General features: G+C 36.0%; 1 protein-coding gene across 2 annotated transcripts in view; it reads left to right on the top strand.

Moving 5' to 3' along the window:
* The window catches only part of LOC150077833 (oxidation resistance protein 1A-like), a 374,929-nt gene that overhangs the window by 270,181 nt on the left and 85,594 nt on the right, over positions 1–19,154 (top strand). For both annotated transcript variants that reach the window (XM_090384259.1, XM_090384258.1), the window contains exons 6-7: positions 5,694–5,777; positions 9,353–9,547. In XM_090384259.1, the coding sequence (XP_090240385.1) occupies positions 5,694–5,777; positions 9,353–9,547 (279 nt within the window). The remainder of the gene's footprint in view (positions 1–5,693; positions 5,778–9,352; positions 9,548–19,154) is intronic.

Below are 19,154 nucleotides of genomic sequence, written 5' to 3'. Positions count from 1 at the left end.
AATATTTTTCTGGAAGGTGGTGTCAGTTGCAACATTAAATTACTTTTGGACTTCAGTGTATGAGATTTCAAGTTTTGAATGACATTCAATATTTACTTCATTTATACGTGTGTGACTCAGTTTTTAGTAAAACATGAAACTAGGTTTTTAACTAGTATTAATATATTAAGTTGTAAACCCTCCTTTGTTTTTGTAATTGCAAGTGATAAAATTAAAGCATAAAATTAGTATTTTTGAATATATATATGTAAATAGAGCTGCAGTGGCCATTGATAAACCTAATCAAGGAGCAAAGAGGAAGGTGGTTTGGACATAACCTAAGACACAGTGAAATGTTAAGCCTGATTATAGAAGGAAAGATTAATGGAACTAGACCCAGAAACAATTTCATAAAGCAACTGCAAAGGGATACAAGATCATACCAGGACTTGAAGAAGCTTTCGCTCAACAGAGATGTGGAAAAAGTCATCAGTGCTATCAACCAGTCGTAGAGACTGAAGGAACCCATGATGATGAGATATATATATATATATATATATATATATATATATAATAAAAGAATAATATTAAGAAGTTAAGTAATCAGTTTGGAGAGTGCAAAAATGAAGATAGTGTTGATTATGGATCAGGGACACTGCATTAGCAAAACGTACCCTACAGCCATAATGTGTGTGTGTGTGTGTGTGTGTGTGTGTATATATATATATATATAATAATATTATGAAAGTGTAAAGAAGGTTTTGTTTAATCATATTGAATCTACGGTATACACCAGAAGTCAAATTTCTTTCTTAACACGTGTATACTGCACACAGCTCTGTAGCATACAGAACATGTTGGATACAGAAGCAAGAGCATTGCAGTCTTTCTCATAATTTCAGTGGATGGCCTCTGACGAAGATGCTAAAATTGTGAAAAACACTGCAATGTAACCTTTCTGGTCACATTTTCATTTCTTATTTTAATTTCTTACCAACTATCTGTTCCTTTTTTTTCTCTTACCTGGTTATCCTACAATATCACTACATGCCTTATCCATTTTGTAGAATTCACTTCTGGTGTATACTGTAGATTCAATATGATTAAACAAAACCTTCTTTACACTTTCTTCATAATATATATATTCATCCTTTGCTGCTGCTTTGGTGCATTTGTCATATTCAGTTTATTTTTATCTTCCCACTATTTCTACAGTTTTAATTCATTGGTATTATATACTAACTATTTTACGCGCACACACACACAGGTGGTCAAAACATATGCATAGAAATGAATTTGACATTTCTAACCCTTTTTCATGTTGGTATTATTACATTAATGACTAGCATCACCAATAGAAATGTAAACAAAATATATTTATTAATAGATTAGGCAAAGCTAAGTAATATTTGACAGGTGCTCTCAAAATATTCCAAAATGAGCACTTGCAACGTTTATACAACAGTTTTGGTAAACACTACTGTTATGGCTGAAATGTTATCAGAAGCCATCAATTTGCTTCAGTTTATCATTTTAAATGGAAAACAAAATGAAAAGTTCATCAGATGCAAACTAATATTTAGTTGAACTGCCTCTGGCCCTGATGACAGCAGCACACTTGAGGCATTAACAAGATCAATTTTTGAAGATAATCAACTGATAGTTTGTGGTTCCAAACAAATTATGGCTTCCTGAAGTTCATGAAGGTTCATTGGTTTCTTACTGGCAACTGCAGATTCCACAAAATGCCAACACCTTCTTTATAGGATTCAGGTCTGGGCTGTTTCCTGACCAGCTAACAGTTGTAATGGACCGTTCTTCCAACCATTTTATCACCTGTAACAAATGTAAACACATTACTGTCGAACCTCTAATGCAGAAATGAAGCTAAAGTAACTACAGCAGTGCCTGCTTACTTTTTTTTTTTTTTTTTTTTTTGCCCAATGACAGGAGCAGAGTCGTCCTGAAAGATGCAGTTACTTGGCAGGTTGAAATGGTCTCTAATAGTTGGCAGCAATTTGCCTTCCAATATATCCAGATATCCATTGGCATTTACGGAACCTTCTATAAACTGCAGGTGACCTACACCACCCGGGATACGAAATGCACTCCCATATCATTTGGCTGGTAGGGAATTTCACTGTAGATGCCATAGTTTGGATGGTATTCTTCACAATGTCTACGGCGAATCGTTTGTCTTCCATCAGAGCCATGCAGGTTGAATTTCTTCTCATCCGAGAAAATAACTGACTTCCATTGCTCCTGTGGTCTTCTGTCAAAAGGATGATGAATCTTGATGCTAAGAAAGCTCCAGGTCCTGATGGTATTTCTCCACTTGTTCTCAAAATCTGTGCTCCTGAACTTACCCCTGTTCTTTGCCACCTTTTTTCACTTTCTTATTCCAAAGGTCTTTTTCCTTCTGCTTGGAAATTTTCTCATATCCAACCAGTTCCTAAAAAGGGTGACAAATCCCTCCCATCTAATTATCATTCCATTGCAATTACCTCTACTGTTTGGCCGCCTCCGTAGCCAGGTGGGAAGGAGCAGCAGTGCGTAGCACACGCTTCTTGATTAGACCGGGGTTCGAGCCAGTCACCACCAAATACGGATGATGTGGAAAGGTCAGGGAATGACCACTGCATATCCCGGAGCAATATGACCTTAGTTGCTAATGCTCCTAAAAACCAAATAACAAACAAACAAAACAAACTTCTACTGTTTTTAAAGTAATGGAGAAGTCAATTAACTGCCAACTCGTAAACTACCTAGAAACCTTCCGTCTGATCAATGATCACCAGTATGGATTCCATTGGTGTTGATCCACTGGTGATATTCTAGCTTATGTTACCCATTTATGGACAAATTCAATGGAAAAGTTCGGTGAAACATAAGCAGTTGCTCTTGACATCTCAAAGGCTTTCAATTGTGTTTGGCATAAAGATCTAAATAAGCTTCTATCTTATGGTTTGCCAACTGTTTTTTGTAATTGGTTATCCAGTTTTCCCTCTGATTGCTCACTGAGGGTGATGGTAGATGGCTCTGTCTTCTAACTCCTCCACTAATGACTGTGTCCCCCCCAAGTTCAGTTCTTTCCCCCACTCTTTTTCTCTTGTATATTAATGATTTTCTATTGACTGGAAATCCTATCCATAGTTTTGCCAATGATAGCACATTGCATTCCACTTTCCATTTTGAGAAACCTTGTCCTGCTCAATCAGCTTCAACTTCTCGAATATCCACTACCAATTCCTTAAATGTCGATCTCCAGGTAATTCTCCAGTGGGAAAAAGACAACTTAGTTGATTTCAATCCTAAAACTCAGTCTTGTCTTATATCTCGCAAAAAGGATTCTTCTGCTCCTATGCTTATCTTTGGTGGCACTCAGATTTCTAGGCAAGTTGATATTTCTTTTGGGGATTATCCTGACTTCTAATTTCTTGGCACAAGCACATTACAAATATTGGTTCCTCTGCATCTAAAAAACTTGGTTTTCTCTTTTGCTCTTGGCATTATTTTTCTTCCAAACAGCTGTTCACTCTGTACAAATCACAAATCCACCCTACCATGGAATATTGTTCCCACATCTGGGGCAATGCCCCCAAAACCTCCTTTCAGGCTTCTCGATTCCATTCAGAAGAGGGCAGTTAGGTTAATTAATGACTCATCTCTAACAGTCTTTCCACCCGCTGTCTCACAGATGGCCAGATACTTCCATGGGTACTGTTCTTCTGAATTGGCTTCTATAATTCCTGCTCTCTTTCAAAACAGTCCAAACACGTGCCGTCACCAGCCAACATCCATTTGCTGTCCAAACTCACAGAACCAACTTTTCATCTTCCTAGTCTATTCATTCAACTGCTGTTTTCTGGAACAATCTTCCTTCATACGTATTTTCTGAAAATTCAATGTCTACATAAGTTTGTGTAATGTTCTCTCATCTTCTCAAACTCCAACCCAAGCACGGTACCAAGTACTGTTGGTTCTAATACCCCTCGTGTTTGGGGTTTTCAGAAAGAAAAAAATTTTCTGCATTAGAGGTTCGACAGTAATGTTTACATTTGTTACAGGTGAAAAAGTGGTTGGAAGAACAGTCTGTTAGCTGGTCAGGAAACAGCCCAGACCTGAATCCTATAGTGAACTGTCGGCACAGTATGGGATCTGCAGTTGCCAGAAAGAAACCAAAAGACCCTTTGAACTTTGGGAAGCCATAATTTGTGTTTGGAACCAGGAACTTATCAGTTGATTATCTTCAGAAATTGATCTTGTCAATGGCCTGCACCATGTCCTGCTGTCATCAGGGCCAAAGGCAGTTCAACTAAAGATTAGTTTGCACCTGGTGAGCTTTTCATTTTGTTTTCCATTTAAAATGATAAACTGAAGCAAATTGAGGGCTTCTGATAACATTTCAGTCATAATCGTAGTGATTACCAAAACTTTTGTAGAAAGATTGCAAATGCTCATTTTGGAATGATTTGAGAGTACCTGTCAAATATTACTTAGATTTGCCTTAACTATTAATAAATGTTTTGTTTATATTTCTATTTGTGATTAATGGAACCTAATGAAATTCCTAGGTGATGCACTTTCTTTAAACACCAGTGTATATGAGTTTTTTTTTTTTATTGTTGATAATATTAAAACTGAGTGCATTAACCATATAATTCAAAATAATGCACAAATGGTTCCCAGGTTTTTTGTACAATCTGTAGGTGAACTGTGGATGTCTTATGATTTAGCACGCATTCAGTCAATAGTTACATTCTTATGTGTTATCCAAGGTCCACAAGTTGCACAACAGTGATCTGATCCTTCACTTCTATAGTGTAAGGCAGTGGGGACTCTATATTTTATGAAACCCCATAGGCAAAGTCAAGCAGGAGAGTATATCTAGAGATTTTGGAGTGGCCAAACAGTTGGATGTCTCACACCCAGACCAATCTTAGTAGACAGTTTCTGCCATTGTTCCAAGGGGGGGGGGGAAGTTAAGTCCTAGACCTTGTGAGTTTATGTAAACTATGCCCATTTTAGAGCATAATTTTCCTGGAATTTCAACACACGAGGATTCTCTGTATACCATATGTGCAGAAATTAAATGCTGTGCAATCAGACTTTCAGTTGTTTCTGTCACTTCCGAGTATTTTGCATAAAAATTTTTAAAACAGTACACCTTGTCTGTGGCAGTTTCCTGCAACAGTTTTTCATTTGTAGTTTTATCATTGTATGCTTTCCAAGACTAGCACACTGTGCTTTGGTATGTGTGACAGATTTCCTAGGACATTTGTAAGAATGTGTTGGACATGATTGAAGACTGCTTCACTTGGTGATTGATCACCAGTGTTTCTCTTACTGAGTAAACAAGTCTGAGAATTTGCTTATCAGTTTTAAATAGACTGAATTAGTGGTTCCAGTCTAAAAGTAATTGAAATTTCTTTGTACAGTTGACAGATTTTGCTTCATGGAATATAGTACACACTACTTTAACTTCTCTACCTGACTGGTCACCATTTCGATATTCTGGCACTGTATATGAGTGCCAAATAAGATGGAAAACGGGTTCAATGAAAAAGTTTCGGAAATATTGTGTCGTTTAATTTGAAATTTGTGTGTTTTAATTTGAAACACTCGATAAAATGTTTAATAATCACTATTTCTGTAGCACTATAAAAAAATTGTGTACTTGGTATACAATATATACTCACTCTTCAATTTTTCAGATTCTTTTTGTTCCTGAAAAGAGACCCAAAGAAAATGGTCAAGAAGCAGCAGATTCTGATAAAACAAAATCACTTGATAAACAGGTAACTAAGATTTAAAATCAGTTTTATCCTATTAAGTTTAAAAATTTTACAATATGTAGCCACTTGGATTTAAAGTGTTCCAAACACTTGTTGGAACACTTTAAATCCAAGCATGAATCTATCCTTTCTTACCTATGTTATAGGCCATCATGTTAGTTGGGATTAAATGGTACAGTTCCAAAATTGCCAACATAAATTCATTAATCCAAACATGTACCTGTAGTCTTAAATTTTCAGTTTTGATACTTGCAGTAATTCAAAAAATATACATATATGCATTTAAAATGTTCAATGAAATAAAAAAAAAAAATTGCCTTATTTGATTATAATTAGCCAAAAAGTGACTTTTTTTTTTTTTTTAAGACATTGAAAGTGCCTAGTATCAAGGTTAGCAATTTGGGTAATGTTTCATTAGAATTCTTATCATAATATTTTGATTCTAAGAGTTCTAATGAAATATCCCACCAGTAAAGACAGAAAAATGAGTGCAGTGAGCATTCTCTTAAAATAAGGGATGTATTTTGGTCATTATTATTGTATGTGATGGTCAACCTTCATAATTGGAGATGATACTTTGTGGTGGTAGGTACTTTAATTATTAATTTATTGAGTTATGGTAAAATCATTTTTCATTTCATTCACACAGAAAAAAATTAATTTGAAATATATATATATATATATATATATATATTGATTTTTATCATTCATCTAGGAAATGACATGTTGATTAGTCGATTATACACTTAGCCAAAACATGACCACCTACCTAATATGATGTTGGTCTTCCGTGTGCCACCAAAACAGCTCGTACCCTGCAAGGCATGGACACTACAAGATTTCTAAATGCGTCTTGTGGTATCTGGTACCAACACGTAACCAGCTGATCCTGTAAGGTCTGTGGTTGAGACGCTGCAGGTCGGAGTTGTTCCAACACAAACCACAGATGCCCAATGGGATTGATGTCTAGGGAATTTGGAGGCCAGGGCAATACCTGGAAGTCTTCCTTATGTTCTGCGAACTAGTCTTGAACAATCCGGACAGTGTGGCATGGTGTATTATCTTGCTGAAAGACTGCACTGCAGAGGAGAAGACAGTTGCCACGAAAGGGTGTACCTGGTCAGCAATGTTTTGATAGGTGGTAGATGTCAGAGTGCCTGGCACATGGATGACTGGACCCAGGGTATCCCAGCAGAACATCGCCCAAAGCATGACATCACCACTACTGGCTTGTTTTCATCCTACAGTGCATCCAAGTGCCATCCCTTCCCCAGGTAAATGACTCGCACGTACCCGGCCATCCACCTGATGCAACAGGAAACGTGATTCATATCACCAGATGACTTTCTATCTCTAAAGTCCAGTTTTGATGCTCACGTGCCCATTGTAGGTGCTGTCGGCGGTGAACCATCTTTAGCATGGGCACTCAGAGCGGCCTGCAGCTACACAGCCCCATTTTCAGCAGGGTTCAACATACTGTGTGTTGACACATTACTCCTGTCACCAGAATTCTAATTACTGGCGAGTTTCGCCACAGTCTCCTTTCTGTTGCCACGTACCATCCTGGAGAGCCTTCACTCCCCAGACCACTTTTAGTAGGTACCAACCACAGCTGACCGTGAGCAACCCACCAGCTGTGCCATTTTGGATATGCTCTGACCTAGTCGTCTGGCCATTACAATTTGGTCTTTGTCAAACTTGCTTAAGTCCACTGCCTTTTCCATCTGAAGAATAAGAATAATACTGATTAATGAAGCTCAGCATCAGGTGTTTTTTCTACAGTGTCCGGACCTGTGCATGCGCCACAGTTCACCTGCAGTTGCTTTGATTTGCATAACAACTCACTAATGTTTTGCCTCATCAGTATATTTTAGTGCTTTCAGCTTGATTAGGTTCTCGTCAGTTCTAGGTCTCTTACCCCTCTAGTGGGTATGTCAGTCATTTCGTCAGGTGCATTGTACCATTATTCACTTTTTTTATATTTAAGAATAAATGCTAGAAATAATTTAAGATATGTACCTTGTAATGCTATCTTATATGGTGAAAGAGGCCTATGCGCTCCGGATTCATATCATTAAAACGAATTTAATATTTTCTGTTTAACTGAAGAAGGCTGTCTACTCAGCCGAAAGCTTTTTGTATGTTAAACCGTTCTTTGTATGTATGTTCTAAGTATATTAAACCGTTCGCTCTGAGGAACTATAATTTTCGTTTTAATAATGCTATCTTATTTTAACAATAAGGAATAATGTATTGAAAATCTACTTTTTTAAAATTGCATCAATGCAAAAAAAAGCACTATCTTTCAAATATATATATTAGATTGTATGAATCAGAGCTGTAATACTCAATACGTTCTACGTTGATAATAATATTTGTAAAATAAGAGGAGTTTACCTCAATATAGTACGTAGAACACTTCCGTATGATACCCTCCAGAAATTAAAACGGAAAAAACGAAAAAAAAATTTACCGGTACATTAGAGTAAAATATAAATTTTATATTATTTAAAATATTTTACTCTAATGTACCGGTAAGTTTTTTTTTTTCATTTTTTCCGTTTTAATTTCTGGAGGGTATCATATGGAAGTGTTCTACGTACTATATTGAGGTAAACTCTTATTATTTTTCATATATATATATGTATATAATGTATGTATGTATATAATAGAAGTGGGAAAACAATTTCAATGCAGGTATTGAAATTGTTTGAGAGAAACTCATGCTGATTATTTTGCTGTCATTACTGCTTGGGGACAATGTTGTCTCTCTGGTTCTATATATTTGATCTACTGTAGTAGATCTGTTTCCTACCAATAGGAGTTTTATTTTTATGTAATGGAAGGTTTTTTCTGAATGTTGCTTGGCTGCTCATTTAAATTCACTGTTCAACACAAAATTGGTTGATAATTGAGGCTACCTGTTGTCTGATGGAACCAAATAGTTCTGAAAATGGTTATAACAGTGCTTTAGTCTAATGAATAATAGATTTGCCTACTGGGTGACCATTATTCAATTAAAAATGGTATTAATTACTTTAGGTTGACTCGTGGATAGAATAGTCATTTCTAGAGCCATAAGCCCAAGTTCTGTCACTATTGTAGGAGAGGTAACATTGTCTGGATGGGGGAAGAAGCTCTATCAAAGATCTGTTTCTTTTTTTTTTTTTAAAGATTGTACTCCTTAAATTTTAACTCAATTAATATTGATTAAAATATGGCTTACTAAGAAATGGGGCTTACTAAGCCCCCATTTCTTTGTTAGTTTCTGGAATCCAGGCAGGATATGAGTTTGCTAGCAGTTGGTGCCATGTGGCATCAGCTGTTGAAAGTTTTTTTTTTTTTTTTTTTTGAGACGGGCTCAAAAATAGAGCCGAATATGCTTGGTATTTTAAATTGTCAAACTTTTTAAACCATTAAATTTTTAATTTATTTAAAATGCTCTGTCAGTTTTAATTCTTAATTAATAAAGTAATCTAATGAATTAATGATAGCTTTTTAATAAAGAATATAATTTAATGCAGTTTAATGAAAATTAATTTAATATTGTTTTTTTTCTTTGGGGACGTTTTCTTTAGGTCACTGAAGGAATTACCTCAGGCGGTCAACCTCCTAAAAGTTCAGATGAAAAATCGTCAGTTACTCATTTACATCCAAATAATGGAAAAGATGGTGCACATTCTGGAGATTCAACAAGACTTTATGCTAGAAGACACAGTGAACGTATTCAAAGATTCTTGAAGGTAACAGCTCGTCATTTCACTGATGGACAAGTAAGTATCAAATATAAGTAATTACAAGGGGCTTTTCAGATATTATTTCAAGTATGGCATGATTATAGGTTTGAATGACTCTAAAATGATCCCTAGAGCTTTATATTGATTTTCACATTTTGATGTCTTTCATGAATTTATATTAGGTTGGAAATGTTTTTCTTTGTTGTAATTTTATTGCAACATTTCATTGTTATAAACAACACCCCATGGTTTAGTCAGTTGATCCATTTTTGAACTTGGAGCATGGATTTGATGAGTTGTGTATTTCATCTACACTCATTATGTATGTTTAAGAGTCCATCTTCTGTTTTCATTTCTTTTCTTTTGCAATAAAAGAAACGAGAAAATGACCAGCTGTTTTTGGTGTAATGAACATGTTTTCAGAGCATTTAAAAATGACATCCCTAAAACTTACTGCTAAATGCAAGGTGGGATCAAAAAGTTCTGGAATGGAATTTAAGAATGAAACTTTATAACTTAATGTCTAGAAATTTTTCGTGATAGGTGGCACTTTAGTTGCTTATATGCCAAGGTTTATTTTTTCTGTTAAATAATTTCATATTTTTATGTTTTTTAATATCACTTTTGGAACAAAGATCTATAAAATTTTGCTTTTTGTTGGACAAATCTTCAAACTGTAGAAAATGGTTTTTGAAACATGGTAAAATTTTTATCAAAAGAGGCTGGTTAATTTTCGGGACATTGCGAGTGGTATTTTCACTGGTCTTCAAATAAAAATTGAAGACAGTTCCCCAGATTGGAATATCATTAATTTGCAAACTATCATATCTGATATTTAAAACATGAAAGATTATGCAACTTTGAGTTTTTAACCTTGACTTGAGTTTTATAACACAAGTGGTATGGCCTCCCCCGACAGGGATGAATTTTAAATTGAGAAGTACTGTATTTAGTATTTTGAATTGTGCTTAAATTATGCTAATGCTAGATATTTTATCAGTAGATTGAGTTACTTATTAATTTATTATTTTTTAATAATTCATTTATTTAAATGCTGTGTTTTTTGGCTACTAGAAATACTACTTAGTTTTAATGAAGCAAAGTTTTTGATTATGCTTAAAATTTTAAAAATAGGTTGATGCCACGAAATAGAAACATAATACTATTAATTACTGCCAAATTTAAATTTGTAGAGAAGCTTGCATGAAACTTTCAGCAGTGCTTAGCACACGCTTCTTGATTAGATCGGGGTTCGAGCCCGTGACCACCAAATACAGAGGATGTGGAAAGGTCAGGGAATGACCACCGCATATCCCTGGAGCAATATGGCCTTAGTTGCTAATGCTCTTAAAAACCAAATAACAAACAATAAGCATGAAACTTTGACATTGTCCCAGCATTACAAATTAATCAAGAAAATACTTTGAAATTAGTTTTCAATGGAGAAAACATTATTTATTCCCATATTGAACTAAATTTTAAACTCAATAATTGCATAATCACTTATTTTTTCAAGGTTCCTGTGACATTTAATGACCGTGCGAGCAGTTTTCCCTGCAGACCTGACTGCCACAGTTCAGAGCTACAGGATAAAATCACTGATAAAACTGCTTGTGTGGTTTGCTTTAAGCAAAAAATTAATTTTCATTTTTATAAGTTAAATTCTTTAGCAAGAAATTACCAAAACTGTTAAAACAGTGGCAGTGCAGATCTGCATGGTAACCTGTTTGTGTGGGGGCACCTATTTATTGCAGGAAAATCTATTATTTTTATAATAATAGAGAAGAAAGAAAAGGTACCTTTTTTTAAATCTAATAAATCAGACAAAACTGAAAATATATAATTTAGCATTGTGATGAAGGAATGTCTTCCATTACCGATGAACTGTATGTGGTGAGCCGTAATGTGGTAACACGATTTGGTGGCCTCTCAGAGGGATCAGTTTATACAAAGTGCAGAAAAAAAAACTGCAACAAATACACTAATAAGGGTATACAAAGTAATGACTAATCCCACTCCCCAACCTGTGAGTGACCAACAATAAATATTTTCCTGCTAGCCCTATGAGGGGACAGGATGCTACTGCCAGATTAACAGCAGGTCAGATGGAAACAAGGTTTAACAGCAGGCCAGATGGATTGAAATATAGCAAGAACTGATAATCTGTAAGTGTTAAATTTTTTTCAAATAGAAATCTCAGAACTTTTTGATCCTACCTCTTACAAAATTGGATAGAATAAGAAAAAATATATATATAAATATTCAATAAAAACCATATTTGAATAAATTGGCTTATAGAACAAATGGATTGAGTACATAGCCAGAATATTAGGCTAATCACTGCGATCAAAGGTATTTGGACACAGAGGTAGTTGCAATCTTTGAAATGTTTGTTTTTGTAATTCAAAAAACTGATACATAATATGGCAACCTCTTACTAACCTTTAACAACCTCAACCGCCCCCTCCCCTTGGCATACTTTCTGTTAACTTGTGGTTGAGTGTCAGCCATAATTAGTCTTCTTTCCTCCTGCAAACTGGTTTGAACAATGGTCATTTTGGCAGAAACCTAATCCAGCACTCAGTTTGTTTCACAGATGTTCAGTGATCGAGAGTTCTGAGTCAGCAAATCCAGATTTTCAATGTCGTCCACAAACTAGTTCCGAATGACAAGGAATGTTATTGTATTGGTACTGCCACAGTGTAGGTAGTGCATAATTGTCAAGAGCATCCAAGTAGGATGGGATTCATAGTTTCAGGCATTACTCCCAGTGAACTAAGTTTGAACTAACTGAAACAGTTACATGCCATCAGACTGCCTCCACCAAACTTTATGGTCAAGACAAGACATACTGAGATTTGTCACTCATTTGGGTGTTCTGTCACTGTTCTGAATGCTGATTTATAGTGGTGACCATATACAGAGCTTAAGTATAGCTGCCTTACCATTGTATCTCAGGCATTATGGATGGCTGACAATAAGATGACCTGGTTTCCTTTTGGACCATCTGTTTCCTACAGATGACATGTAGGAAACATGTCATCTGTACACATTTGACCTCTTTGTGGTTCATCAAATAATAGAGAGCATTTACATTTAAGTGAGCCAGCACACTAGTTGCCCCAATGCTTCTGCATTTATGTAACTAGAGCTTATCGGCATTTAATAACATGCCCTTATTAAATCAGTTTTGTATCAAAACAAAAGCAGAGACTCCATCTTTGGGTTAACTTAATGTAAAATTAAAAAGATTTAACCAGGAAAGTGACCTTTGTCCTTGTGGTGGGAACAGAGCATCACACCTCCACCACAAGGATAAAGAGGGCAGTCATATTCCTTGAGTTTGAAGTTATCGCGAGCTTTTATTATAGAAGTATTGCCTATGGTCTTCCATCTTTGAATAACATCTGCCAGAATGAATTTTAGGAACTTTAGATAACTTTCTGTGCATCCAACTGCAACTTAACTGATTTGGCATATACCTGCTATTGCACTTGGAACTTTAAGTACTGATCCACAACCCATACTGGCCTTGAATATACTGCTGATATGTAGACAGATCCATGAGATTTTTATTGGTAATCCAGAGCCTGTATTCATGCATGTAAGACATATGACACAGTATACAATATTTGTGGAGGGGTGCCCAATACTTTTGATCATCTGGTGTATAAATAACTGAAAGAAGAGGGAGGAGAAAGAGATGCTATAAGTATTGGGATGAGTAAGAGATCAAATAGCCATTACTGCAGTTGCCATGAAAAACTCAATAATAGCTTAAATTGTAATATCTTTTTGATTATCCAAAGGTATTAAGTTTAGTAAAGCAGGGTATTATTTTAATGTACATATTGAAATAACTTAAAAATAATGCTACTTTGCTTTGTTTTTTGTCTTTACTGTTATATGGGGTCATTTATCCTTCCAATGAGTGATAGAGGCCTTACAATCTTTAGAAATGATTAAGTTTATCCACAGATTGACAAAGTTATTGCTATCTTTTAATTGAATAGAATCACCAAGATGTTTAATTTGGTTATTCATGAAAAGCTGGTCACAGTGTCTTCATGTTTTTAACGAATACAATTCATATTGTTTATCTTTTTTGATTAAAAATGATCTATAATTTTAGGTTGACTTGTGGTTAAATTTAGTCATTTCTAGAGTGTAAACCTAAGCTGTGTCCTGGAGGAACAAGTCTCCAGAAAGTAAAGATAGGAAACCTATTTCCTTACTCTTTCACTAACAGCATGTTAGATGAATCGGTAGTGGTGTGTGTATTTAGGGTTATCTAAGTGTTATATTGTAAAATTAAGGGTATTATAGCACATTTTTAGATAAAAGATATCCAGCCTTTTTTAGACTTCATTGACAAATGATTTAAACTTTCACACACATACTTTGCATTAAGTGTGAATTCTGTTAGCTCAAATAAATTAAGCAACCTATATAGTCTACCTTGAACCATCTTTGTGCATGAAGAAGTATTTAGGGATGGTGGTATTAGAAGCATATCAAATTCTAACTGGGAGCTAAATGCTTTTGTGATAACTGAGAGGAAAGTGTAAGAGAAATTTTTGAAGCTAAAAGTAAATAAGGCACTTAGGCTGCTGAAATTATGTCCATTTATATTAAAAGAAGCAGTAAAAGAGAAGCAGACTTTTAGCCATAATTATGAGGATATCTTATATTCAAGGGAAGGTCTGTACAGATTGGAGATATGCAAACATCTTTCCTGTTAACAAAAGGCACCTCCGTAGCCAGGTGGGAAGGAGCAGCAGTGCGTAGCACACGCTTCTTGATTAGACCGGGGTTTGAGCCCGTCGCCACCAAATACGGACGATGCGGAAAGTTTCAGGGAATGACCACCACATATTCTCGGAGTAATATGGCCTTAGTTGCTAATGCTCCTAAAACCAAACAACAACCTGTTAACAAAGGAGATCAAAGGGTGAAGCTAGTTATTACCTATCTGAGCTTGACTTCTGTCCCAGGGAAAATAATGAATTTGGTGGCTAAAGAAGCAATGCAGAATCATCTTGACATGTTGATTTGATCAGCTTGCAAGTTATATGGCAATCACAGCAACAGATTTGTTGAGGGGTCATCTTGTCTAATTACTCTCTTGCAGTATTTAAGAAAGTGAAATGAGTAAACTAATGCTGATGTCATCTTTGTTCTTTTTGGATGATCCAACTAAAGGATATTTTTAAACTGAAAAAGAATGATTATAGGATTGATGTGAGAATTTGCTGTAAGCCAGAGAGGAATTGATTATTGGAAGAGATTTACATCTTGTATTGTGGAATGGATAGTTTGAGTAAATTTAAGGAAAGATTACATAAATTATAAGGAATAGACAAATGGATGTGGGCAGGTTTTTTTTTTCTGTTGCTAATGCTGTATAATCTTACTTCCTTGCATCATATGCAACTATTAATATCATGTAATATGTTTATATAAATCATGTAACTGTAAATACAATATAGTCCTGATTATCTGAGTTAATGTGGACCAAGAACAGCTTGGATATGGTCAAACTCTTAACACTGAAAATTTTCGTATACTGATCTTGCGACAATGTTCAAATCCCCTCTAGCATCTCCCTCATTCCTGCCATTAAGGAAGTATATGTACTGTAAAAAAAAGAATGTGTATGTGTGCAATTAAATACTGTAATTGTGTTTATGGTGAAGGTAAAGAAAGCCCACATGACGAGTACGGCAAATTTCGGAGTGGTTTACCGGCGGAATTAGTTTGCTGTGATGGTGTTTGTATTGTTGCTCACTAGTTAAAAAGACGGTGGGTGTTATCGGTCAGGAGTAGAAATTGAATCCCATGGGAGCTTGAACCCCTCCCAAAGTGGAGGGTATAACCTGACCTTTTTTTTCTATAGAATTGTGGGTGGACTAGAGGAGGATAATTTGTTTATTATTACTGTATTTTTTATTTTGTAATTTTTATTTTTAAAGACTCGCACGTGCAGAATATTTTTACAATGCCAGAACTTTCCACTTGACTCCATTTGTGATTCAATTAGTTTAAAATAATCATTGCACTTAAAACGGTACAGTTTGTTTTGTTAATTTAGATTTCATCAAAAAATCAAGGAAGTTGAAGCAATGTTTCATTATTCCCCACAAATTTCTTCCAACTTTAAAAGATTCATTGCTAATATTATCTATATTGCAGTTCATTCTGAAACTAATTATGCACCATTCTTTATCTATTAATACACATCATAATGCCAACCAATGACTAAACAGATGTTATCTGTTCTTCATGCACCAGTCAGTACATAGTTTGTCACACCTACCTGTCAATTAATATATTGTTCTCGACTTCTACTACAGATAACATCCACTGTCTGTTTACTGAGCAAGCAACACTACAAGTGCGGTACAGTACTCTGTACTTTCACGGCTGAACTTTGCCAAAATTTTCCATGCTTCTCGCATGGCTTTCTTTACCTTAGCCTGTGTTTATTTACTTACATAGTATTATACTGTACAGTACATGCATCATCATGATTACAGCATTAGGCTTTAGAAATTCTTTCAAAGTCTTCTGTTTTAAAGAAGTTCCTTGCTTGTTTGCAGTGTTTCCCGGGCATCTCAACAGCAGATTGGCGGGCGTACTCATTTGCTGTTCGATGTATCGCAGTGCGGTCCCAATCGCATTTAGGCCTTCTGTATGTGAAATTTTGGAGCCTTCTGGACACATCTTCACTCTTGTTTTCTCTCATTCGCTAAATTTATAGGTGCCTCCGTAGCCAGGTGGGAAGGAGCAGCAGTGCTTAGCACACACTTCTTGATTAGACTGGGGTTCGAGCCCTTTACCACCAAATACGGCGGATGTGGAAAGGTCTGGGAATGACCACCGCATATCCCGGAGCAATATGGCCTTAGTTGCTAATGCTCCTAAAAACCAAATAACAAACAAACTAAATTTATAATCATATCATCAGTAATCTCCTATTATCATCCTCATTTATCCAATCTTGAATATCTGCCGTAATAGGTTCTGAATTTGAAGATTTTTTACTAGCTCTATAAGCGGAAGTTCATCTTCCTCGGTTTCACAGAATTTTTTTTTCCCAGAACTTCATGAGTTGATGTTTTTACTTCTTCCCATGATTCTGCCAGCCAGTAAATGACATCTTTTACATTTATGTTTTTAAGGCTTTTAGCAACAGTTCCACCATTTGATATATTCCAGGAGTTGTTTTAAAATTTGCCATCTGTAGTTCTGTTTCAAAGTCTCCAGGACACTTTGATCTAGTGGCCGGATTAGAGACATTATATTAGGAGGCAAAAAAAAGTTAATGTCACCAGAGACCAGTTCAGTTTCATCTGGATGAGATGGTGCATTGTACAGAAGCAACAATGCTTTTTCTGGGAGTTTCTTTTCTGCCAAAAATTTTTGTTGCAGGAACGAAGTCATTTTTTTGACAAACATGAATCCATCCATGCATTTGATTGATTAGCATACTTACAAGGAAGACTTTCCACATGTACGTGTTTGAAGGCTCTTGGTTTCTTAGCCTTTCCAATAAGTAGCAACTTATGCCTGTGACTTCCTGAAGCATTTGTAGATGCCAACACTGTCAGTCTCTCCTTACTATGTTTATACCCAGGCACTGTTTTTTCTTGTGATATGAGTGTTTTGGTCAAAGCATTTGATAATTTAAACCTGTTTTGTCACAGTTGTAAACTTGATCCAAACTTAAACCTTCCTCCTGACTTCTAACTTTTTGGTAAAAGATTGCACTTCTTTCTGACAAGCAGAATTTTTCTCCAGCAATATTCAGCTGTCTTACTCCATACCTCTTTTTCCATCTATCTAACCATCCCATGCTAGCCATAAATTCTTCATCACCATCACAAATTTTTCTGAAATTGTAGAACCTTTGCTTATAGAATTGGTCCAGAAATCAGGCTTCCTTTCTGTCTCATTTGTGCAAACCACAAAGTGCTTCAGATGTTTGTTCAAACTCTGCCTTTTTAATTTTTTTCTTCATGTGCTCATCACTTTTCTCAGATCTTTTGAACACCATTTTTCATTGTTCTGTTGATTTCTCACCCAATCTCCTACAGTCACTTCACTTACACCTAGCTCTCTGGCCAGATTTTTAATTGTTTTGCCCTTGTCTACTCATTTGATGGCATCAAACTTGGTCTCAAATGAAACCATGACACGTTTTTTTTTTTTTACACTCGTACATAAAATAAAGAAGCCATGTGGAACCGATAAACTAGTGGTAGGCCTGATGTAGCTGAGTGGTCAGGAGCGAGAGTGCATAGCATGCGTTCCTTGAGTGGACCAGGGTTCAAGCCCGTGACTACTAAATACGATAAATATTTGTATTGACGATTTATTGTAAACTCTACTGACCTGGTTGTTGTGCCAGAGTATAAACAGAACTTTAATTTTTTTTTTTTTTTTTTTTAGTCAAGCGAAATCACCTGAACGAGATGTCAAACTGAATGTGACAGATAAAACTTAAGTTTCATGGTGAGTGGGTAGAGGGGTGCGGGGGAGATGAGTCATCGAAATTTTGTGAATCAGCACAGCACAATCTGTTCTCATCAGTCTTACTCATCATACATGTGAACACAAACAACTCTTTAAGGCATTACTTAGCCTTTATGTAAAAATTTAGCTGAGAGCTATCTCGGATAACATGAAAAATCGGGACTCTACTGTATTCTAATTTCCTCATGCCACTAAAGTCATTGTGGTGCGTAATTTAGTTTATGAATATATATTTTTCAATTTGGTTGTAGAGGAAACCATAATTGAATTTTTACCTCTACACAGTAAAGTTGTTTCAATCTGAATGATTCTTTTCTTTTCTTACAAGTTAGTGCAAATGCATCAGACCTGCTCAGCTAACTACTAAATAGTTAAGATTGGCATCATTATGTATATCTCATATTGTAAATACCTTCACAAAGAGTTGCCATGATATTGCACTACCTTGAATAAGTGACTTGAATAAGGGACTACAGACCTAATACAAACCATTAGCGATCGAACAATCAAAAGAAAAAACCCAAAACCTGGTGCTGTTCCTTGGTGGACCCCAGAAATAGCCGTGCTTCGACGCCAGATGCAAAAAGCTAGGAAAGATTTCCAGAGAGCCCGTAGGACTTGGCCTGCACATGAAGTGGAGGCTTTAAGACAGCGCTATCGAGAAGTCAGAAATCAGTATACGGACGCGATACAGAAAAGCAAGAAGCGTTCCTGGGAGCGTCTAGTATCCACGACAGGAAGAACTGACCCCTGGGGTGTAGTTTACAAGGTGACTACAAACAAACTGCCCAGGGGGGAGGTGATCAGCACCACCAGGACCTCGCAAGGAGACTATACAACCACTTGGGAGCAATCAATGGGTAATATACTCGACACAATTTTCAAGGAACCCGCCACCCTAACTCTGCAAGAACAACATAAGATTTGCGAAGAAAATGAAAAATATATCACCCCTGCGCTCGAGCCCCCCTTCACCCATGAGGAACTCGGCGCGGCTGCTACCAGGATCAAAAACCGCAAATGCCCGGGACTTGATATGATCGAACCGGAGATACTGAAAAAAATAGTAGAAATTGCTCCGCAAATCCTACTCACCCTCTACAACAGA

This window comes from Mastigoproctus giganteus, chromosome 11 (assembly GCF_048544385.1).
Source record: "Mastigoproctus giganteus isolate SK-2022 chromosome 11, ASM4854438v1, whole genome shotgun sequence".
NCBI classification, from domain to species: Eukaryota; Metazoa; Arthropoda; class Arachnida; order Uropygi; family Thelyphonidae; genus Mastigoproctus; species Mastigoproctus giganteus.
The sequence above is the reverse complement of the archived record's forward strand: the minus strand, read 5'-3'. Positions and strand labels throughout refer to the sequence as shown.